The sequence below is a fragment of the Drosophila busckii genome, chromosome 3R, assembly GCF_011750605.1.
Source record: "Drosophila busckii strain San Diego stock center, stock number 13000-0081.31 chromosome 3R, ASM1175060v1, whole genome shotgun sequence".
Classification (NCBI taxonomy): Eukaryota; Metazoa; Arthropoda; class Insecta; order Diptera; family Drosophilidae; genus Drosophila; species Drosophila busckii.
In genome coordinates, this window is record NC_046607.1 from 14,227,060 (window position 1) to 14,252,010 (window position 24,951).

Sequence of the window (24,951 nt, forward strand, 5' to 3'; positions counted from 1 at the left end):
ATGGCAATGCCAACATTGCGCATGGAACCATAAGCTGGCCATCATTCACACCTACAATGCAGTGAGAGAGCGAGCACTGCAACCAACATTAAGTATAATGGCAAACTGGTTGTTATCGTAACTGCCGCGCCGCGTTGTGTATACGCCGTGTGTACGCCGTGTCCGTGGTTTCGCTGCAGCATATACATCATCAACAGCAGCAGCAGCAGCAGCGCCCAGTATTGCATTTTGTTCGGCACTTGAGCGCAGCAAATGACCGAGGCTGCCATGCATATAGCATGCCGCATTATATAGCCTCTGGCTATAATATATGGCACATTATGCGACGATGATGGCGTAAACGCGGCACTTGCCGGTCAGCACTTGACATAACAACAACAACAGCAGCAGCAGCAGCAACAACAACAGCCAGTATATTAACATTGAGCACATCACATATAGAAAAGTTTTCGACATAAAACAATAAAAGTTTTTCGCTTATTGCCCACTTGTCCTTGAGTGGTTTTGCATGAAGTCGCTCAACGCGCGACTGTTGCTGGCTACGCTTGCAGGCAGATGCGCTGTAGTCTATGGCAGCAGTAACTACTACAACTACAGCGTTGAGCGCGTAAACTTTTCGTCAATAAAATACGAGTCTATATGTATGTTTGGTATGTAGCCTACTTGGCAAGGCAGCGTCCATTAGGCGTTGGCGTTGGCGCAAGGTTGGGTTTATTTATTGATTTTCCATCAGCGTGCGCTCAAGTGTTTAACTATGTGCTAATATTTATTAAAAAACGTAAAGGACACGTTACGTAATGGCACATAACGAGCAGCAGCGCGCTGCTCTAAATTATAGCTAACCAGCCCTGATTGTAGCTGAGGGTTGCGGGTTGTTGCTCGCTGGGGGTGGGGGGTGGGGGGTGAAAAACATGTTGTTAACACAGTGTAATATAAACGAATGCTTTAGCTTGAGCTGCAGCTTTCATTTCGGTACGCATTCATTATGTAGCCGCTCACAGGGCGTATGATTAATCTCATTTCATTATGCTATCGCCTATGCCATATCTTTGGCTCGCCCACAGCTCTGTGTGTGGCTTTTGTTTGGCTGTCCAGCCATGAAAAATGATTTGCTTTTGCCTTTGTTTTGTTAGCATTTAGTTGAAGGCGACGGCGACCGAGGCACGAGGAGCAGCAGCAGCAGAGCAGAAACCTCTTTCACTACTTATTACACACACAGTACTGTGCGCAAGTATGCGCGCACACATAACCCACATGCTGTAAGTAATTTATTACCCCACATTGTTGCCCCCCCCCCCAGTATTAAAACAACTCAATTAACAGTTGACATAATATACTTTAGTTATTTTCTTTTTATTTCGCTTTTGTTTTTAAGTAATCAGTTTTTTGTTTTGCTTTCTGTTGCTGTCGCTCTGTTCAAAAGTTTCACAAGTTTTTGCATTTTAAATTCTTACATTTTTAAAAGATGTCGTCGTTCACTCTTTTAATCATACTTAGCGCTTATGGTTTTCTTCATTTGCTTTTTTCTTTGAGATTCCTTCTTAATGGTTTTTTTTTTTTGTATTTAATTGAAAGTTACTTTCAAATTTTGTTTAGCTTTAATAACACTGTTAATTCAATTCTTTCTTTTTTTGCGGATTGCTCCTTTTATGCGTTTTTTTTTTAATAAATAGACTATACTGTATACATATATATATAGCATTTTAGTTAATAATATTATAAATACACATTTACATATACAATATTTACGTCAGTTGTTTGTTGGATACGCTTTCAAGAGTTTCCCATATTGATTTGCTTAGAGTTTAAATACTTTATGAATTTGTCACGTTTGCTTTAGCTATTACAGTTATAAACGATACTAATGCTGCTGTTTGTTATTGTAGTCTAGTAAGTGAAGTCTATGAAAATTAATTACAAACCGAAACATGCAAATGCAAAAAATGTCAGTCAACAAAATATAAAAATAAGTCAATTTTTGTTGCACATCACCAATTTGTTCAACAAGTTAAATCAATAGATAAAGCTGTAGAGTTTTAGTTTTGCTGTATTTATTCTTTTGCTGTTTGTTGTAGTTGCTGAAAAGCTAATGAACATTTTTGTTAGCATGAAAGGGTTTTGAATAGTTGCTGCTGCTGCTGCTGTGAAGCGCGCTTAATGAAACTTTTTTGCTTTTCACGTTATTTTACTTTGCTTTGTTTTACATTTTTATTTATATATCTATCGATAGCTTTATCAACTTTTCAATGTTTATTTTTAATTGTTGTTTTATTGAATACACCATTATATAAACACTGAATTTTATTGGTTTTTCCCGCCTGCATTTACACATTACTTCTTGTTGTTGTTGTTGTTCAAAATAAAATGCTATTGTTGAAAAACTTTGAAAGCAGTGTAACCAAAAAGAAAGAAAGTAATTAGTCGCTGGTAGATTGGTTTAGTTACTAAACAATTGAAAGTCAATTTAGTGTAAGTTATAAGCATTAGCTAGAGTATCGCTTGGTTTTCTGAAAACAGAGATTCAACAGTTTAAAACGTATATCATATGCTCGTTGCTTCAGAGATAATTAATTTTTAGCTGCTTCAGTTTTATAAACTTGACAGAATCAATTTTTGTGTTTATGTGTTAATAATTGTCTAATTTTAGGCTCTTATATCAATCAACAATAAATAAATTTTTCGAATTGTGCAACATGCATTTAACTAACCTCAGTTCAGCGCCAACTTTACATGCAATTGCATTTTGAATTAAGCTTAATTTATTTATGTAAACTGTACACTCAATGAACGAAACACCTAAGAAAAAAATACAACATAGCCATAGGTTTCTCTCTATTTATTTTTATGTGTATATATATATATATATATTGTTGCAATTCTATCATGACTCACTGATACTTGTTAAACCATTTTTTTCCTGTTCGTTCTTTTTGGTTATTTGTAGCCAAACTTTTCGCATAGGTACGCCTAAGTACAAGTTTTATGTTTTTGCTGCTTGTGTAATCCTTTTTACAGAGTGTTTTGTTTAATTTTTTATATATATTTACTTTTTTATATGCATGTTGTATATATATATAAGTTGTCAGTACTTGAAATTTGCTGCGCAGTTGAAGTTTAACATTTAAATATTTGCCGTTACCGAGTTTTCTTTTTTCGCTTTTGTTGCTTTATTTTGTAAACATTTATTTTTATGCCTATTTGAAATTACAAAACAAGTTGTTTGCCTTGGGAGTAGTTAGTCCGCACAGTGTGGCCTCTATAAAAGCGCTAAATACTCGTAGATTTCATTTAAATATTTAGCTTAAAATGGAAAATGGTATTTGCAGTTTAGTTTGCTTCTCTCTTTTTTTGCAGTGTTCGTTTCTCGAAAAAGTCTCTACACAAAAGTTTATTATAATTATTATAATTAGTTTAGCTTGTTTGTTACTTTTTGGTATCAAAAAGTTATGAAGTCGTGTGTCGAAAGTTTCTGTGAAAAATACTCGTAGCTTAAAAAGTTCTCAGTGAACCGTAGACAGTTCTGAATATTTACAAGATAGATATAACTTAAGAAAAACGTAAAAAGAACCGTTACATATGATACAGCGTGGCAACAGCTAGGCTCTGTGTAGTTAGTTTTACAATTTATTTATTACGTATACGTCACGGATTCATAGAAAAACACAATAGGCCATAGATTATACATACATTATATGTTATACTATTTTATAGTTACAGCTGATGTTCAAAGACGTGTGTTTGTGTGTGTGAGAAGCAGAGTGTATGTGTGTGTGTAAGGAAGTTAAGCTAAGTTTTTCTTCTTATATATAGTTTAAGTACGCGATTAGTCTAGGGTTTAAGTTTTAATTTCAAGAGGCTGCGCTCACCTTATATCCGCCTCATATACTTGCCTACACGTTGATGTAGCTGCAACAGCTGCTGCTGCCGCTGCCTCTGCTTCTGATTGTTGCATTTGTGTGACTTGCTGTAAGTCACGCCCTCGCAAGCGCCAGCGCCATGTGACGCCCAGCAGCTTAGCGAGCAGGCTTAGAACACACTTGAGTATGTGTCCCAAGCCGGATACCGACAAAATCGTTTTGTCGCTGGCTCTGCTATCTCCGGCATTGCATCTGCTGCTGCTGCTGCTGCGGTAGCTGCTTCTTCTTCGATTGCGCGACTGCAGCGTGTAGGTGGCTGCCGCAGCTGCGCTGCTGATGGCCGCATAGAGTGCCTGGCAAATGCCAAACTGCAGTAGCACACAAACAGGTACACTAAGAGATAGCGACTTGGTGACATGTGAGGATGTGCTGGTGCCGCGTGCTGCATTGCTGCTGGGAACTCCCCTGGAAACGGAATGAGAGACACCTATTTAATTTACATCTTTATTGCTGTTCTCATACTCAGACATTGGGAAAACTAAAAATATGTTTAATAACGTGTGCATGTGTGTATGTGTGTGTGTGAATTATGTATATGACGTGTGTGTTATTGATATGACGTATATATAAATTGCATGTTGTGCGCGTCAAGTTATTTCTCTATACTCCACATAGACATTGAGGCATTATGCCAACTGATCTGTCTGCAACTTAAACCGGATTACCACGCACACACACACGTAAGGCGACGATTGCGACTTAACGTCGTAAAGCGAGAGCATGCCAAGAGTAAAGCCCCCAGTTGAGAAAGCAAGTTGTACAAAAGCCAAGCGCAAGGCAACATGAAACCTAAAAATATCAAATAAATAAAACAGTTTTCCTCCCTTTGCTGCTGCTGCTTCTTCTGCTTCTTCTTCTGCTGCTTCTGTCGTTCTTCATGCGTGTAAAAAAATATATACAAAAGTACACAGAACATAAAACTTGCAAGAAGACACAACAAACTAACGCTGCTGTAACAGAAACCGATGACAGCTATAACTTAGTGAAGGCAACGGGGGAGCAGCAACAACAATTGCAGACAAAAGCTGCACAGTGGTACAAAATTGTAAAATATTTAATGTGCTCAAGGGGGCGCTTGACTTCGTTGGAGCTGCCAAACATATTAAAAAATCAAATGAATGTAATAAAATCAAACACTTTGAATAAGATTGAAGATTGTTGTGTATATCGATTTGCTAACAATATAAGAAACTATTTGATTTCTGTATGAATTAAAGAATTTTGTATAAGAATTGATACACGCAAAAAGTATTGAACTACAAATGTTATTTAATTTAGCATTCATAGACTCTAGACAATGTTAATAACTAAGCTTAATTAAACTTAAATGCTGCTAAATCTTATTATGAAATTATGCAAGAATTATTATATATAAAATATTTGGTTTGTTTGCTAGTCAAGCTAAGCTAAAGTTCATTATTACATACTAATTGTTATTTATTTATTTAAATAAAAATTCATATTAAATAATACCTGTCTTTCTACACAAACCTACTCTATATATATTTTTGAAAGCTTACCACAACATCTAACCACAGCATAAACTATTTCTTGAAGAATTATAAAGATACAAAGGCAAGCATTGCAGTCATTTTTAGTCTGAATACTTTGCTGTTCCGCTTTGTATGTGTTTGTGAATATGTCTTGGAATTGCACTTGGAATTTATTGCATTGCTGAGCAAACTTTTGTTGCACTGACTGTTGAACAGAAACTGAAAGCGACCTGTGCACAGACCTTAAGCCCCAAATTTGTTGAGCTTGCTGCCATTATAGTTGCTGTTGTTGTTGTTGTGTGAAGGCGTCAAGCCAAACAAACAGACAATTCCAGAGCTGCACATTCCAAACAAACGGACAATTCCAAAGAATTTTATCTTTGGATAAATGTCGTAGTATATGGCTTTAACTGCGTGTATGTGTGTGTGAGGTGACAATAAACAATAAAAGCCAAGTAATGCAAAAAGGGGTAAAAGCAAAAGAAATGCGAGAAAACCAGAAGCAAGCAAGCAACTGTCATTGTAAGCAAAGCAAAGTTGCTGGCAACAAAGGCAAGAAGAAACTACAACACAATGTTGACGGGCATACAATAATAATAATAAAAACAACAACAATAACAAAGTGTAATGCCAAACAACAACAACAATGCAAAATAGCAGAAATAGAGACAAAACATAATAATAATCAGAAACAAGTGTGCCAAAGCAGTTAACGGAAACAACGCGCATTGCATGCACAATATGGCCAACAGCTTGTGTGAGTGTATGTGTGTGTGTGTGTGTTTGAGTTGGCGGCAACACTGTGACATTATCTGGCAGACACCGTTGCCTGCGACGACGACGACGACGACGACAACTTGACATTAGTGAAAGTCGCAAAGGAAGTGCCATGCAGCAAATACAAGTTGTGAAGCAGGCAAGAGACCAAGCGTAGCATAAACATAATTTTCATGTGCCACGCGCGCAACGTTACTTTTACTGCAAAGCCTGCTGCTCTGCTCTGCCTTTGCCTTTGCCACAACCGCGCATGCGGCTAAAATGTCGCAACGTTTACTAAAAACAAAACGTAGTACGAAAGAAAAACTAACACACAGACACAAACACATAGCACTGTTGGCAGCGTTGCCGCAATCAGCAGCAGAGACAACAGCAACAACCACACAGACAGCAAAAGTTTTGCCTGTCTGCGCAGAGTGCGCCGTAATGATTACTGCTGTGTGCACACAATTTTGCTGAGCCAAGCCGCCGCTCCGCTCACTCCCCACACTCACATTTTGTTTAATTTTCATGCGACGACACCGACAATTTTCACTTAACGCTGCGTATATTGAATATCGACACTATTGTTAGCTTTCTCACCTGCAACGTGCCACTCCCCCCCACTCAATTAGCATATTTTCAGCACTCAACTAACTCACTCATTATTTGGCATGAGTGTAGCTCATTTATAATCAATATTTGTGCTGAACATATATAAAGCATGGCAGCTATTTAAAGCCACTGCCAGTTTAAAGTGGCGCAGGCCACAGTCAGTTTACTTCCACTACAGCTCACACACACACACACACACAGCTCTAATGCCGTCGCTTTGCTTCACACCTTTTGGCCTGGTTCATTTTGTGTCACTGCTTTTGTTAGCCGTTACCCGTTAAGCAGCGTTTCTATGGCTGCCAACAGATTATTGTGCTTACTGCAAAAGACTTGAAGAAACTATCTTTTGTATTTGCAGCTATTTTTGCAACTTTAAATTCAACGCCACGTGCTTAAATCTAAGCTTTAAATACTTTAGTACGCTTAGCTTTATTATTATTTGAATTATTATAAATATTATAGCAACATTAAGCAATAGTAACTATCAATAAGCAATGAGTTAAAGCGATTCACCTGATACACGATTGTTAAATCTGATAAAAACTATTAACGATAAGCTATTGAGAAGAGCTTTATATATTAATTTCCTTTAACGTTGCTTCATAAATTTATTCAAGAAAAATTATATAAACCAAACTCTTGTTAGTTACTAATTTGCCCATTTTAGCTATGCAATCTATTTATAAATTTACATCCGCCTTGACTTTTTTAATTAATTCTTGCCAGCACAATTTGCTTCTATTGCGTACTTTGTGCTCTGTGCCGCATATTTAACTTTGAATGCCATTGGTAGCAACATTAAATAGTATAATAAGATATAAGTATCAATAAGAAACGAGGCAAAGGAACTCTCATCTATATACACGATTGCTAATACTGATAACTTTAAACCATAACTCTATACATTTATTTTATAAATCAAACTCTTGTTAATTACAAATTTGCCCATTTTAGCTATTCAATCTATTTATAACTTTACATTCGCCTTGACTTTTTTAATTAATTCAAGCCAGCGCCTGCTTTCTACAACCAGCACAATTTACTGCTATTGCGTACTTTGTGCTCTCTGCCACACATTTAACTTTGAATGCCACAAAAGCATTCCTTAATCATTTTCATAGTCACTTTGGCACATCTTTCACTTTTATTAACTAAAAGTTCCAAGTTATTTTGCTCACCACTTAAACAAACAGAAAGACAGACAGACAGAGAGAGAGAGCGAGAGTGAGTCTGAGTGAGTTTATAATGCGCTTCAAGCACATCCTTAATTCCCTTGCACACTATGCAGGGTTGCAGGCATTGAGATTTAAGCCACAAAGCATTCATAAGCCCGCATATCCCACAATGCCATGGCTTGGCTTTCCCGTAACCCTTTTGTCTTCTTCATTAGCATGCTTTACTTCTGCACTTTTCGTGAATCTGCGCACATTCTGCTTCTTCTTTATATTCTTGTCTGTCTCGGCATTCTCAGTTTTTCAGTTTAGTTCGCTTGCCATTTATATTTCTGTCCATCACGCCAAAACTTTGCGGCATGGTCCATTGTATTTTTCATTTGCTTATTTTGCATTACTTGCAGCATATTTTCAAAACGGGGTACTACAAATTGTTCAAAGCGCTTGTAACGCAACACAAACATATAAATATTTTTATCTTCAAAGTTAACAAGCTCTAACTCTAATCGCGTGTTTTCATTTTTTTTAGTTTGGCAATTGGATTCTTCTTGCAACTGATTTGCATTTTTATTTTCATTTTCATTTTCATTGTGGCATATTGTCTTTTGTGTTGACTTGTGGATTTCGTGTTGTGTTGTCGTTGATTTTACTTACCATTCAGCACATGTACCGTTACGCTTTTGGGCTTCGCATTTGATGGATTACATTGATAATGCCCAGAATCTGATGGACGCGCTGATTTAATAAGCAGGAACGAAGTCGTCGTCTCACCTTTGTTTGTGACCACAGAGACGCCGCCGCGGGGCGAATCATAGTTGATTATCTGCAAAGAGTAAGAGCGTGGCAGATTGTAACACTTAGTCTGAGTATTTGAACAAACACAAAAAGAAAACGCAGAGCCAGCCAGACGGACAGACAGACATTGGCAATTTGTAAGCAAAAGACATTTACAAAAGAAAAAAAAAAGTCGCATCGAATTAAATTTTATGTGACATTCATTTTCTAAGCCATAAAGTCGTGTGTTTTCAGATTACGCATACGCACTGTTGCACGCAACAGAAAATTAAAATCTCTAGCCGCAGCAAAAAAAAAAAAAGATGTATAGAAAAAAGATTGCAAATAAAAGCAAAACAATAAAATTAAATCTGTTCATGCCAAGCCTGGCACTAATGGCAACGTTGCTCTCAGGCCATAAACACGCCTTCCAAACACGCGCGTTCCTTGTCTCTCTCACACTCACACACGCTTGCTATAGAAAATACATAACAATAGCGAGGACAACGTCAAAGGCAACCCCTTACAAATTCCCAATACAATAAGCTAAAACACGGCCGTGACTAAGGTCCCAAAGCTTAAAGTGACGCCAAAAAATATCTAAGTGGTAAACTAAAACGTAGCAGAGCAACAACAGTTTGCTGCATAAAAAACCAAAATCCATTTAAAACCCTTGCCCTCAACGGTATTTTTTGGGATCCTGCTGCCTCACTTACCATAGTGCTTAAATAGCATTTTCTAGCCGTCAACCAAAATAGAATCACAAACAACCAAAAAAAAAACACATAAAAGGGAGTGCGAAATGCAAAAAAGTAAAGAAAAGTTCTGCTATGTGTTTTGTAGCTGTAGCTAAGCTAATTTAAAAGTTACTAAATTGAAGTATCGCCCCCAGACACCCTATTATTTATAGCCAATGCCATAATGACATCCCTAAGTAATTGACCAACAAAATCAAAATGAAAGGGCACACGAAAACCGTCGTCGTCTTCATCGTAGTTATACTTACAGCATTGTTGTGATTCCAAAAGATGTAGGCTGGCGGCTCCGGTGAATTGAGTATGACACAGGTGAGATTTATAGTCGAGCCGCTTTCTATATACAAATCAGGTGCACCAATAATTTCCGTCGAGGGTTCTGCAATAACACAAATTGGAAAAGAAAACAATGTAACAATTATTTTTAGCTGACAACCAACCCAACCCAGCAACCCATTGAGCCGCTGAGTTGGGGCTAGCACAAATATATTTGAGCCTGTTTCAATTTAATTGCGTACTTGCAGGCAATTTGTAAAGTGAATTTGGCTCAAGTAAAATGGCAATTAACTGTTTTGCGTCGACAGGGCTCATTAGAAATACAAGTGTAATTTAAATGCGCAACGATTTCAAAAGAAATTGAAATCATCATGAAACTGTAGCGCTAGTCTTAGCCCCTTTAACTTGTTTGGCCTGCTGGCATTTAAATCTGCGGTCCTTAGTTACAAGTATGAAGTGCTTCAAAAATTCTTTTTAGCTGCTTTTATTGAAGTACAAAACGCTAGCAATGACGTTGCTAGCACAAAGGGATGAACAAGCAGATAGCAACACTTAATTATCGCTTTATATTTAATTAATTAATGTTTCAATAGAGCTTTGCTTTTGCTTTTTGAAAAAAAAATACAATTAAATTGCTTAACATATGATTTTATTCGAGTTTTATAAATTTTTATTTTATTATTTAATTATGTTTGTATATCTGTTTGCATTGCGAATTAGACATTCACATGTAAACTGTGAATGACAATGAGCTTGCCTGTTAATTAACATAGCAACTTAACAGAATTAGCTCAAAGCGCTAGCTAGACGACTGTTAGCTAGAAATTAATGTCGTTTAGCTTTTATAGCTAAGAGTGTTAGTGAGCTAAATGCATTTCATATTTTGTGTATTATTTAAGCTAACTAAACTAGGCCCCAGTGATCAATAACACACTTTACGTGAACTCGCTATTAAATAGCGATTTATAAATTATTTGAAATTGACTTACCCACAACCGTTAAGTGTATATTATGACTCATATGCGGAGTTGTCGATACTTGGCACTCATAAATGCCGGAATCGCGATGTTGCGGATATTTAATTTGCAGCATCCAGTCTTCAGTTTGCGGTTGATGTATGGCACGAAAGCGCTGATCCGACGTATACGTATATCGTCCAACAGTGAGCAAATGTATATCCCTATGTCGCACCCACGACACTTGCAGCAGCATCTGAAAAACATTGAAACAAAAGCGTTCGTCAAGCGTAAAACATAAATTTGCATATAGAGTTTAATTTATTGAGCACACACACACACACACACACACAGTTTAAAAACTCAATTTTATGTGCCAAACGGGGCAGGAGAAGTGGAGCTGAAGGTTACACAGACTTTTTGTTGGCTGCTCGTCACCTGCACGTGTAAAATGCAAATTTATTTTAAAATGTTTTATTGTTGTATTTTTATAAAAAGCAAAAACTTTGACATGTGCACATATGACATAAAAGAATGTGCCCCTTGGTGTGTGTGTGTGTGTGGCAGAGACAGCCTTGCGGGCTACCCTTATCAGAGCGCCGTGACGCTGGCAACTTTTTCCGCTGCCTTAAGATAAATTGAAGTCAGCAGCAGCAGCAGCAGCGGCGGCAGCGGCAGCCACGCCCACACTAATGCACACCTGTTTGGCAACCACCTGCTGTTAACATGTCTGCAACGCAACATTTTTAAGTGACTGTGATTTAGGGGTGTCTTCTGCAAAGGCCTGGACGCGCCTCAGCGACTCCCAGCCCAAGCCCAAACCACTTGCCGTCAGCGAGTCGCGTGTCATACGTCAGGTGTGTGCGCATTTTCAATTTCAATGACAACAGCTTAGTAACATGCTGCCTGACGACAAGAGCGACGGCAAAGTTAATGGCCAAGAAACTCAGCTAGGGGCACACACAACTAATGGCGGGCAAATATGGACCTGCCTGCCTCAACAGTGCGCAGCTAGCGTAAGGGTAAAGTTTTGCCAGCTGTTTAAGCAAAGTTACATGTAATTAACACCAAATGTTGAAGCAGCGACTTAACGCCACCATGTGCTACACAAAAAACGTTAGCTAAGTTCAAGTTGTTTAACCAAACAACTGAATTTGCTTTTAGCTAAACCAAATTCAAACCCAAAAACCAAAACTTCACCCCAAAGAAAAACAGTGGGGGAGAAGAAGCTTGTTGCCAAAAAAAAAATCAACGCCCGCTTTACCAACTTTATGCGCATTATGCGTGTTTACAGTATCGTAAAATTGTTGTATCGATTGCCAGGCAGGGGAGCGGGGGATAACAAAAATATATATTTTGGGAGCTGTGCAAACAACATCAACGCAACATCTTTGACGTTTTTACAGCTCAATTTGCAGTGCAGAAAAGTATGCTGCGAAAATTGTTTTGCTGTGCGTTATGTGATACCCTGTGGCAAAACAGGGTGTGGCATGCTGAATGTAAAATGTAACGCGTAAGCTCTGAAAAAAAAACAAGCTAGTTTATTTTAATTAATGCAGCAAAGTAACTTAAAATCTGTCAATTAATAAATGTGTAAATTCTAATTGTAAATCAAATTTTCCAAGGTATTACACAGTTGTCTAACTCACTGCATTGCCAACTTTGTGCAACTTTCGATGTAACATTATTGCTGGTAATTTGTATTTACTTTTTTTTTTGGGGTATGAATTATTTAGAAGCGCATTGTTTCTACCAAGCGCGCTTAAACTCATTACCGCTCGCATGCTGTTATCAACAAGCGCGCCGTAAAATTTCGACTCCGACTGTGACTCTAATGAAAAACGTCATTAATAATGTAGAAAATATCAACATCCGTTTACTGTTTATCATTACGCTGGCACAGACACATAAAACAGAAGGCAACTTAAGCCAACGATTTGGTTTTTTTTTTCTGCTCCCTTGTCGGTTGGCTTATGTTTCAGCACAGCTCACGCTCTCAGCTCTCGGCTACGTAATGATGTATTACTTTAAAGCAGGTTGAGCATAGAACGGATATGCTGCGGCGCTTGTTGTTGTTGTTGCTGTTGCGGTTTGGTGCTGAGGTAAAAAGCTAATTAAGTCGTCAGCTGACAGCCTAAACGAAATAAATTTACGTTCGCAAATTAATGGCCTTGAGCTGTAAGTTTTACGATGAAGCCATTAAATTTAAACAATTTGCTAGCATGGTAAACTAACAATTGAATTCAATTAAAATTTAAATTCGCGTCTTATGCTGCACATCAATAAAATCAAAATTGATGCAAGCCTTTTATTTAACACTCAATTATGAACTGCAAAGTAAAGTTTTAGCTTAATTAACTAAACGGCTTCTGTTGATGATCGATGAAGTTATCCAGCTAATTCGCAACTAATGAAGTTGCCAACTATTTGCGAGCGCCAGTCAGCCAACGAGGCCTGACTCCTGACCTGTCCTGACCTACATCCCCTCCCCCATGCGTTAAAAGCTATCTGCGCTCCAAAAAGTTTGCACCCACTCTGCTGGAAAACTAACAGCCCACAACTCGAATTTAATAATCACGCAAATTAGTTTTCGAAACCGCAACTCAAACAGCAGCAAACCACTCTCAACCACCCAACTACGAGTTCTCTCTCTGTCAGGGCAGAGCAGACATGTAACATATTATTATCGGAAAATAAGCAAAGCCCGCCGGCGGCCCTACAGGAAGTAACGGAAGCCAAATGACTACGGCGCAGGTAGTAAAACCAAAAAAAGAAGGACCAAAAATTTAACTTGCAAAGTGAATGGCTGTGTTTTTTTTTTTCACTTGTCTAATGCAGATGGGGGTGTTGCCTTGCAGTCGCTTTGAATAGCTGAAGCAGCGCTTGGGCTAGTTGTGGGTAAGCTGGAAGCTCTGTCCGGAAGTGTTGTGGTGTTGGTGCTATGTGTGGGTGTGTGTGTTTGTGAAATGTTTGCGGCATTTCCTTCCGTAGAGCACGAGCATGTCAAAACGACGCTCGCTTGGAATAAAGTAAAATCTGTTTCCTGTTTTGGTATAATTAATCATTTTGTTTTGGCAGCGGAACAATTAGCCAAAGCCGCCATGTGGGCGCAGCTTACGTGCTAATTAGCTATAAAAAAAGAAAGCAAACCACCCACAACACAGACAGCGAAATTTCCACACGCACGACGCAGTGTAAATCGAATTTTGATGGCACACTTAATGACAATCAAATTGCGTAGACAATAAAAATTGTTGTGTGGTTTTGCTTACCGTTTTGTTGCCCAAGTTCTTGACACGACAATTCAAATAGGCCGTCTTGCCCAACAGCGCGGTGACGTTTTTGGAGGCGGCCTTATCAAAATAGGGACCGCCGTTGCGCGAATCGTCGATCAGCTCAATGGTGTTCCGATTGATGCCGGAAGCGCCAGCTGGCGATGATATTGTGTTGCCTTTGTGTAAGCTACTGCTGGCGATGCCATTGCTCATTGAGCTGCTGCTGCTGCTGCCGCTGCCGCTGCTGGTTGTTGTTGTTGTCAATGTTACAGCGCCAGAGCCGGAGGTGGAGCTAGAGCTGGAACTGGAACTTGAGCTAGCATTCATATCAGTTGTCGCATGGGCATTTTTGTTGTTTCCGTTCTCATTGCCATTCGTATTGCCATTCATACTTCCGGTTCCGGCGGCAACACTACTAACAGCCGTAGCATCACCACCAGCACCAGCACTTGGTATGGCATTATTGCTGCTGCTCATATCCTTCAATTTGTAGGAATCCCGCTGTGCAGCAAGCACTGTAAGCAGAAGAAAACAACAATTTAGTTGATGACAACTGTGAGTTGCATTGCGTATACGCATTATACAATAAATAATAAAATGTTTTTGCACACAAGTATTTTATGCTTTCACCAAAAAAATGTATTTGTTAAATATCTGCACTGACATATGTTACATGAGTTATGAGCACTTGTTTAGGAAATCATTATTGTAATTGTTTCCGTTTGGTATTCGAAACATGCTTCCGCTTAGCATTAAACGGTACATAAAATTATGATTGAAATTTAATATGCAGCAATAGCAGTTAAGGACATATTGAGTACATAACATTAAACCTCAATGTTATAGAGAGAGATATTTATATATACTTGATATTAAGTGTACTTGTTGCACACATGCATCATAAATTTATCATAAATATTTGTCTCATACTAAAAAATTATTTTATTGCTTAAACACACAAATTGTAGCAGAAATTAAAAGCAAAAGTAAGGCAATTTAATTATTATTTATAATTAAAACATAAAAGTCAAACAAGCTGCCAAAACTCAGTGAAAGTAGTAACTTTAATAAATAAGAATATTAATAATATTCTTATGCATGTTCAATAACAAATAGTCTCACTGGCAAGTGGACTTGCTTGCTGGCATATAAATTAAATCAAATATTATTTAATTGTAGATTTACGCAATAGTTTAATATGAATATGTCTTATAGTATTGTAGAATAATTTGTTAAATTTTTGTATTGTAGATTTATGCAATAGTTTAATATGAATATCTTACAAATTTATAATAATTTATTAAATAATTTCTAAGTCTGTAGAAAAGTCAACAACGCAGCTTATAAATATGCAACAAAAAATTCAGAATATACTATTTTGATAAGTTATCAAATCAATTTTCTTTGTATGGAATGCTTGAATCTATATAATCTAAAAATATGTACAGCTCTGCTATTTATTTATAAACTGTAATATAATTACATTTCTATTGGACTGCTGCCAAGCTAAACACTTGAAATTTGTATTTCATTTCAAATTAATCCTTGGGCCAACAGCTGTCTACTGCAAAATTTTCAATTATAGCTCAAGTTCTTAATTATTAAATGAAGGTTTTGGCAAAAGCTGTGCATAACTCTATAAATGTTACAATCTCAAGTGAGTATTGCCTGCTGGCGCACACAATATCGTTTGCATAATTGTTCAATTAGCTTACGTTTAGCCTGAAAATGCTTGGCTTTGATTCCAGTTACCAAATTGATGGCAGCAGCAGCAGCAGCCGCACCCAAGTAAACCCTTTAAAATTCGTTGGCGCTTAGTTTGGCTTTGCATCGATAGCAAACGACTGGGACTTGAGCTAACAAACATTGAGGTAATTAGCAAATTGCGTACACACACACACATACATGCATATGCTAAAACACGCATACGCAGTGATGTGCAAAAGTTTGTGTTTGCTACAGGAGGCATAAACTTTTGTTTTATGCGTTTCGTTTATCAAATTTTCATGTTAGAAGCCACTTGGCAGTGCCCATACAAAAATAGTTTGCGTTTTATTTGTTGTTTTATTTTGGGCTGCGCTGTTGTTGTTGTTGTCGTCGTAGCTACAAGCAATTTTTATACGCTGCCATTTATCCCATCACTTAGCAGCGAGCAAAACGACGCTGACGATGGAACTGACGCCGCTATGTCTGCTTGAGATACAAACACACACACACACACACACACACACATATGCTTGTGCGTGTGTGTATGTGTGTTGGGGCACTTGATACGCTTATTACAGCAAAGGCAGCGAGTTTTTATGGCGCTCAACGAGCAGCATTGGCGACCATTTTATAGTTGCCAGCCAGCGACTTTATTAGATTAAACATGTTGTGCACGTTGCCCCAAGACACACACAGACACACATACGCCCACACACACACACATACACACACAGGCAGAACTTATCTAGCTCGTTTGCTGTAGCTAAAAGTGTACTCCGAGCTATCCTTCGGCTATGTTTTGGCCAGATAAGTCGCATATCCTTCTTGCGAACAGGGCGTAGCATATCGACAGCCCGCCCGCCAGACTCAATAACAAAAACAATACAACAACAACAACAAGCAGTCTGCTTGGCTTTTATGTTGCCGTTCAATTGGCAAGTCGCACAATGTTGCTAATAAGTTGTTGCTGCTGTCGTTGCTGCAGCTTTAATCCAGACTGGTCTTTGACTAACATGCCAACTGTTTTTGTTTCCTTCTGCTTCATCGTTTGTCTGTCTGGCATAACATGATGATAAATAAAGTGCCGCTAGCTAGAAATTAAAATAAATTGACTGCCAGGGATGCGGCAAAGCAGCAGCAGCAGCAACAGCAACAACTACCATAACAACAACAGCAGCAGCTACGTCAACACACACACACACACACACACACAACATAAATTAGAGCTTCAACATTTTTTGGCTAAAAGCGCCCTGTAGAAATCAAAAAGTCATGTGGCCGGGTCTCGTTCCGAGGACGTCAACGTCAACGTCAGCGCAGTTACAACAATACGACCGCAGGGCATGTTCCTGTTGCTGTTGCTCTTGCTATTTCAGCTGCTGCTGCTGCTGCTGCTGCTGCTGTTGCTCTTGTTGCTGCCCTTGTTATCGTTGTTGTTGTTGTTGTTACTACGCCCGCGCTGTTATTATTAACATGACGCTGTTGTTGTCAGAAACATTTGAAATGTCAAAACTTTTTACTGCCTTACTTGTCCGTGTCTCTGTCTGTGTGTGTGTGTGTGTGTTTTTATCTTAGGTGAAATAACTTTGCAAAGTTTTAAATTTTTAAATTCACTTAAATAATTAGAAAACGTAAAGTTGGCATTTGGCTTTAGCATATTTTAAAATTTAAGGCGCTTTGCGCTCAAAGCGCGTTATAAATATTTTATACACATTATGATTGTTTATTTGTTGTTGCTCTAGCTATTGCGCAATATTCACTTTTCCCAAGTCATTGTTGTTTGTACAAATTGCTCATTTTACTTTAGATTAATTGAAATTATTGATTTAAGTATGTACATATTTATATTTATACAGTGAGCTGAATGAAATTTGAGCGTAGCAGGGCAGTTGGAATTAATTAAATTTAATATATATAGCAGCCAATGTTTGTGAAAGCGATGACTATTAAATTACTCATACGCACATGCCTCATATTTATAGCAATATAGTTTATGCAATAAAAATAATATTTTTCAGTCTTTTGTTAATTTATTTCAATGGGCTAAAAGCATTTAAAACTTACTATAACATACAATATTTTAAAATAAGTTCAATAATTAAAGCTCTATTATAAAACATAAATAAAGCAAAGAAATATATATCAAGAAATAAAAGAAAAGTCTAAAATAAGTAGCTTTAAATAAAAACAAATTTATTATATTAACATGCTCTTAGTTTTGATATTGTAAAATATTTTATATACATAAATTTTTATTAAATATGCTGTAAAATATTTAAATCATTTTCAGCTACAAATGTATAATATATTTAGATAATAAATAAATAATACGTGTTGCTATCTTTGATCAGCTGCTGTGCTTAACAAATCGCTACAAATTGAACTAGTTATATATTTACATATACTTTGCTCTTGGGCCTGGCCTGGTTCATTAAAGAGTAATGATAATTTGGACATCTAGTATACAGTACTGCCCCAAAAAGTACTAAGGCCAGAAGCGTCATTAAGCCAGCGACACGAAATATGAAAAATGAATGGGAAAAACAAAAAGCCCAACACAACATACATAAGGAAACACCCATGCAATCAGCGCAATATAATCGCTTGGGAGTTGGGCAGCACCACCAGCTACGTCTTCCTGGTGGTGGTGGTGGTGGTGGTGGCGGCTGTCTTGGCCAAAAACATTGATTTCCCAAGACTTAGCCAGGCACACGAAAATTAATTACCTAACCTAAAAATGTAGCCCATGAGGCGGCAAACACGAAGCACATTATGTAAGTAAGCAGAGCAATAGGCACAACAACAAGTAGTCGAGCTTTTTATTTTGCTGACTCATTGGGCATGATAAACGAAATGAATGATATCGAAAAACGAAATCAATAAATAAAATTGGTCAAATCAATTTGACAACAATTGCAATTTGCTAACGAAAAGTAAAAGGCTCGAGCCCAAAAACTGGAGCACAGAATTTGATTAAACTCGAGGCTAACTGTCAAGCCAGCCATTGGCCATTGGGAGCAGCAGCAGCAGCAGCGACGCTGGCACCAATCGAAATGGAAAAGCGAGAAAATGAAAATGAAAATGAAAATGAAAATAGAAAGAGATGAAACTGAGCTGGGGCTGGGATTGAGACTCACCTCCATTGCCGGATATCACAACGATGACAACCACTAGCATGCTGAGCATTATCAGAATGCGCTGGCAGCTGTTGCAGTCAACGATTGAGTTGGTTACTATGGAGCTGCTACTGCTGGCTGGCCAAAGGCGAGTGCAATCTGTGGCGGCTGCTGTCGCTGCTACAGTGGGTGGGTTAGCACTTTTATGCGTCCTATGTCGTTGCTGCAACGTTGCGCGTTGCTTTAAATTCGTTGGTTGCCGCTGCCGCTGCTGCTGCTGATGTTGCTGGCGTGTTTCCATTTGAAAAGTTGCCATAATATTTCACTGCTGTGCCTGTGTGTGTGTGTGTGTGTTTGGTGGGCTTACTGGGTGGCTCAGCTTCAGTTCGAGTTTGAGTTTGTTTGTGAATGGGTTTTATTTTGTGGGGCGTGGCAAGTCGCCTTATTAGCGCCTGCCATGCCGTCGCAATGCGTGAAATTGCCAAGCAGGCTTACAAATTGCCACTCGCGCTGCTGCTGCCGCCGCTGCTGCTGCTGCTGTTTAAAATAGCTGTTATTTCTATTGTTCGTCTTCGTCTTCGTCTAGCGGCAAACTACTTTGCATTTATTTCTGCTTGGCTGCTGCTGAGAAATCGCTGTCATTTTTCCAGCGATTTATATTATATTTAATTCCACTTTAACACGATATCACTGGATATCACTTCATCATCATTAACGCACGCTGCCTGCCTGCCTGCCTGCCGGGCAGTGGGTGCTCGTTTTGATTGCGTTTAGAGTAGTAGTCCTTCGTCCTGCCTTCATGCGACAACAGCCAACTGCAATGACAGCAAAGAAAAAAAACGAAACAAAAACCATTTTTAGTATGAGCTTCAAGCGTTAAAATGTTTGGAATTTCATTAAAAATTCAAATGTCAAAGTCAAAATAAATGGAAATTTGTGCGTCTCTCTGTGTATGTGTGTGTGTGTGTGCGTGTGGGCGGGTGCCGGCACGTGCTACTTTCATTGCTGGCAGAAGATATTTTGTATTATCTCAGCCAGGCGCTTGTCTTCTCTGTTTGTTTGCTTTATGAATGTGTTTCTCCATCTGGCGGATACAAAAAAAAAACAAATATGCCAAATGCTTTTCCTCAGTCAACATATTTTTACCTCCCCAACATCAGCAGCAGCAGCACAATACACAAAATTGAGAATCTCAATTGGGGCATGCCACTGCTGGCAGCATTAAAAATTCTATGAGATATTCGCTCTAATGGAAATTTATGAATGCCGCTCTTAAAGCACCGCAACTACAATAAAATATTTTTTATATAAATTTGTGGCTTTCGTTCCGTCGATTAGCTTGCAGCTAAAACATTTTTTGGAGTTTTGGTTCCCTAACATAATTAAAAGAAGTTTTTAATTTCATAAATGTTAAAAAATAATTTTGTTGCTGTTTCTCAGTATTTCAAATCAAGCCAAAATCAACTTCGAACTAGTTTCAGTTTAATTTTAAGACATTTCTTATGTATGCTAAGCAACTAACTAAGCAATAAAATTTGTCTACTATTTATAATAATAATTAATAATTAATAATTTAAGTGCTTCCCAGAAGCTTAAAATTGACTAAAGATTACAACAAATTAGCAAACTCTGAAGCCGAATTCGAAGAAAACTCAATACATTGCTGTTGCTCTTAATCACTTTGAGCTGTTCGAAGAAAATTTAAAGACTAGTATAGAATATGCATTAAATTAAGCGCTGATAGTCAAAAACATTTTTCGAGCGAAAACGTTTAAGTTGCTTGGGCTTTTATGCAATAAAAAATGCATAACATAAGTAAGAAATTTTAATGACTGTGTCTTAGCTGCTGCTATAAACTAAGATTAATTTCTAAAAAAAAAAAAACTCTACTATACCTTCTAAATTACGCTTAAGGTAAAGCGCAAAGCTTTGCCTGCTTAGCAAGTTTATGTGTTTTAGTGTTGAATGCAATCTAAATGTTATAAAAACACAATTGGCAGCGACTTAACATTTGCTGGCACAACACAAAACTTGGCAAATGTTAAACAATAGAAATTGTATACACAAGCTGCTGCTTAAAGTTATGGCAAAAGTTTGCGCACTCAGAGACGCTCAGACTTTTAAGTTGCGTCAAATGCCAAACGCTTGAGCTTGAAAAAAAAACTTGCAGCGTCGAGTGATTGAAAAATGAAATAAAATGGTAGCAGTCAGAGCAGAGAGAAATGCTGACACATGGCAAGAGGCAAAAGTGCAGAAAAGAAAAAGCCAAGGCCGTGTGGCACACATCAGGACACATCTTTGTTGCCGGCTTGAGAGGCCACAACAACAACAACAACAATAAGAAAAGCATGTGCTACGCTTTCATTGAAAGAAAGGTGAGCAACCTCAGCTGGCTGCTATTTTTGTTAGTTTTAATTAGTGTCAAGGCGCTGCGTAGGTCGAGGCCAAACTGCAATTCGAGTGGTGCTGGGGACTGGGGCAATAGCGGGTTAAGCAGCGTTAAGCTCGTCACGTTGATGGGGCATTAAGTTGTAAGTGCCTGAGCGTGTGGGCGTGACCAGCCCGTCCATTCGCGTTGCATAATTAAAGCACGACGCCTCATTATAATTTCCATTAAAAAGTGCGCCATTGCCTTTTGGGAAACATTACCACAAAATGTCCGAGCAGGAGTCCGAGTTGCTGCCGCTGCTGCTGCTGATGTTACAGTTAAAATTTCTGTTTGTGTTTCCTTTTGCCCGCCTCAGCCTCGTATTGACATTAACACTGCATGTGTGTGTTGGTGTGTGTGTGTGTGTGTGTAAACATTTATATGGGTCATTGACAGCGCTGACAGCTGTCAGGACGCAACCACACCCACGCCCTGCCGCCCTTTAGTTAATTAATGAAATATGCATGCCATATAATTATATTTGATTAAAAACAATGCCACGCGCGCGGCTCAACTATAAATTTACTTTAATTATGTGGCGCCAACAATTGCAACAACAATAATGTTGCATTAAACTTGTTTCTTTTGTTGCCGCCATACATGATATGCATAATAAAATAATCATTTTTATTGGACGCAATAATAACAATAATAATTATATGCACTTGTATTTCGTTTTTTTTTGACTTATGGCCCCATTGTCCGCATACGCGCATTTCCTGTTGCACGTTAAAATAAAACATTTAATTGCAATGATTAATAACATTTGACAACAGCAAAACAAAAAGCAAGTAACAAAATGTAAACCAAATTGTTTAATAAAAATTTCTTTAATTGCATACAACATATTTTAATAATAAAAATATTACTTGTCAGTTACAATGAAGTCAAGACTTAAGCGGATTGGCTTAAATATTATTAACATGAGAACCAAGCCTTGATACAAACGAAACAATATGTAAATGCCTGTGTGTGTGTGTGTGTGTGTGTCCACTCATGCGTAATCTGCTAATCTCTGTTGCAGTTGCTGCAAAAAAATGTTGAACAATTTATGCATTTAATTTATATTTTTTTTGTTGTATGCCAAGGGTTATTGTGTCGATATTAAAGTTCTTTGTTTGCTTACTGCCCCGTATTATTTACTTATGTCTACAACAGATAAGGGCTGCTGACATATTTAAAAATATATATATATTTTTTGTGTGTTTGCATAAATCTGTGTTAAGCCAACACAAATACTAAATATTTGTTTTTACTTTATTTACAACTCAATTTTCGGGCAATGTGTTGGAATTTTTGGTGAGTGCGCTTAGCTATTTGGAAACTCTTTGTATGCAACAAGTTGATATAACAAATATTATAACATTTTTGTATTATAACAATTATAATTTGACTGCAAGTTGAGCTTAAACTGCTTAGCTTGCAATTATTTTGAATTTCTAAAAAATGCCTGCACTTTATTTATTGCGCACTTGCATATAGATAAAATCTGGGTTATATCGCTGCGCATGCTCAATAATTCAACGCAGATAATTGCAAATTTTGGCACAGAGCCTGGAGTAGTAGTTTAGCCCGAGCAGCAATCGGCTAAGCTTTCGTTGGAGCAGTAATCAACAAGTAATTAGAGTAAGCCGACCGACAGTCTCTACTTTAAGATTGACCCACCCAGCGTGAAAAAAAAGCGCACCCGCTGGGGTTTCATCATCAAATAAACCACAAACAAAGTTAAATAAACCAAAATTATATGCCACGTGCCGCTGCCACACTTCAAGGACACACATTTTTGGCCATAACTATAACTTTGTTCCTTCCTTATTGTTTTTTTTGTTTTGTGGTGTTGCTGCCATTAGACGATTATTGGCTTTAACTAAACAATAATTTAGTAAATTGACAACTAATTTGCTTATGAAGTTAATTTAATGTAATTTACCTGCTGCTTGTAATATATGCCGCTGCTCTAAGTATTTATTGTCTGCGTTATAGTTCCAATGGATTTGTTTAAATTGTTATTGAAAAAAACAAAACTTATAGCACCGTTTGCAACTCCAAATGCTTTTAAATAACACACAAAGTTAAATCTTTTATAAAATGTGGCGTTAAATATTTGATTTTATGCCTTTTTACAACAGTTGGGCACACATGTGTGTAAAAAGGTTCTGACTAAGGGTTGGCAGATTTTTTATTAGAAATGCAAATGTTGTTGGTTAGCTGCTTGTTTTTTTTTTTTTTTTGTTTTAGTTTAATTTATGTGAATGCGTTTATTGCCGTTGGGGCTTGAAAGCAAACTTCAAACACTGCCGCAGTTTATGCTTTAATGCTTTAAGCAAACTCAATTATGGAATTGTCGTGCCGAAAGTTTTACGATTTAATATTCATATAGCAATCGAAATAATATGCTTACTGCAGTGAAATTCGAGCAATATGCGCATTATTATATATTGCTTTAGCCCCTGGAGCACACCTGCCGCACAGCAAAAAGGTCAAATGCTTTGCTTGAACAGCCTTCATGGTAAACAACATCTCCATAACAAAGTTGGACAACATTTATACTCAGACTGTTGTGTGCTGTTTTTTTTTTTCAATTGAATATTCTGACCTTGTTGGCCGTGGGCACACGCCCACGTGCAAATGTATACAGCACTAAAGTGGGGCTAAAATTTGTTGCCACTTTTTCTAAATTACGTTTATTTAAAAGCATTTCGTTGTTGCACACAAATGTTAATCACACTATTTACACTTAGCATTTAAATGTTGCATATTTAATGGCACTTCAGCTCTCTCTCGCTCTTTTGGTTAAGACATAACATTTGGCTTATTTATTTATTAATTACCATTTAAACTGCACACTGCACAAATTTTAAATTTTAGCTCATTGCCGCACCTAGAGCAATTTTCAAATACTGCGCGCACGCCTTAGCTGTGTGTGAGTGTGTATTGCTGTGTATGTGTGTGTGTGTGTGGGTGCGTTTTTGTTTAAGTGAGTTGTCCTTAGCACTTTTGGGGTCTAAAGCGTAGCGCTTTTACCGTTAGAACGACCGAACGTAACGACTGCACTAAATATACTGAAAGGCTCAAATACACCACGACAAAGACGAGCCACGAACGAAGCCAAAGCTGAAGCCAAGGCAGCGAGGCCGACAGCACGAAGCAAAGAGCTTTCAAATGCGAGAGAGCAGCACAGCTTTGGCACGCACAGTGGTGCAAAGTATACCGAACGTAGCTCGCATGCTGCTCGAATTTCGAACAGCCCCCATTGGAAAGTGTTTGGCTCTCTTTGCTGTGGCTGGCGCACATTTAATATGCAAATGCTCTTAGCAGCAGGCAGCAGCAACATCGAAGCATTTTATGGTCACCGTTGGCGTTGTGTTGACATATTTACAGTCCGCACATGATTCAAAATGCACATGTGTACTATATGCATACATATGCATGTGTGTGTGCGTGTGTAGCTCACTTGAAAATTATACAATCCCCAGTGTGCAGTTGCAGACACACTTAAACTTAAATTTCTAATGATTTCACTGCACTAACTAAAGCAGACGAAAGATTTGCCACACACACACACAGACAGACACTAAGCTATATATATATATATATGCAGACTTACTTAGTCAAATAAACACACAGGCACTCGCTCAAGCACTTAGTGCACATTAAGAGCTATGGACGATGGATGAGCCTCGATGTCTGACAGTAGCGCATAATTCTGCT

At 37.9% G+C, this 24,951-nt stretch overlaps 1 protein-coding gene across 3 annotated transcripts; it reads right to left on the minus strand.

Moving 5' to 3' along the window:
* Positions 1-3,052: 3,052 nt before the first annotated feature.
* Positions 3,053-24,287, minus strand: LOC108604352 (serine-rich adhesin for platelets). 3 transcript variants are annotated; one of them, XM_017993784.1, is made up of 8 exons: positions 24,072-24,287; positions 23,171-23,212; positions 18,834-19,627; positions 13,987-14,504; positions 10,748-10,970; positions 9,734-9,861; positions 8,608-8,776; positions 3,053-4,344 (listed from the first exon to the last, which is right to left on the minus strand). In XM_017993784.1, exons 3-8 carry the CDS (start codon positions 19,126-19,128, stop codon positions 3,863-3,865), a joined length of 1,815 nt encoding a protein of 604 aa, XP_017849273.1. In that variant the 5' UTR covers positions 19,129-19,627; positions 23,171-23,212; positions 24,072-24,287; the 3' UTR covers positions 3,053-3,862. The 3 variants fall into 3 exon arrangements, with proteins under 3 accessions (XP_017849273.1, XP_017849272.1, XP_017849275.1); XM_017993783.1 differs by having other exon boundaries at positions 23,171-23,292; XM_017993786.1 differs by lacking the exon at positions 24,072-24,287 and having other exon boundaries at positions 3,949-4,322; positions 23,171-24,024.
* Between the last annotated feature and the right edge of the window lie 664 nt (positions 24,288-24,951).

Coding starts and splice junctions, on each gene's coding strand:
- LOC108604352 (XM_017993784.1), bottom strand. CDS start 19,128: ATGGCAACTTTTCAAATGGAAACACGCCAGCAACATCAGCAGCAGCAG. Junction 10,971..13,986: donor AGAACTTGGGCAACAAAACG/GTAAGCAAAACC, acceptor AATGTTTTTCAG/ATGCTGCTGCAAGTGTCGTG. Junction 8,777..9,733: donor TTTGGAATCACAACAATGCT/GTAAGTATAACT, acceptor TACTCTTTGCAG/ATAATCAACTATGATTCGCC.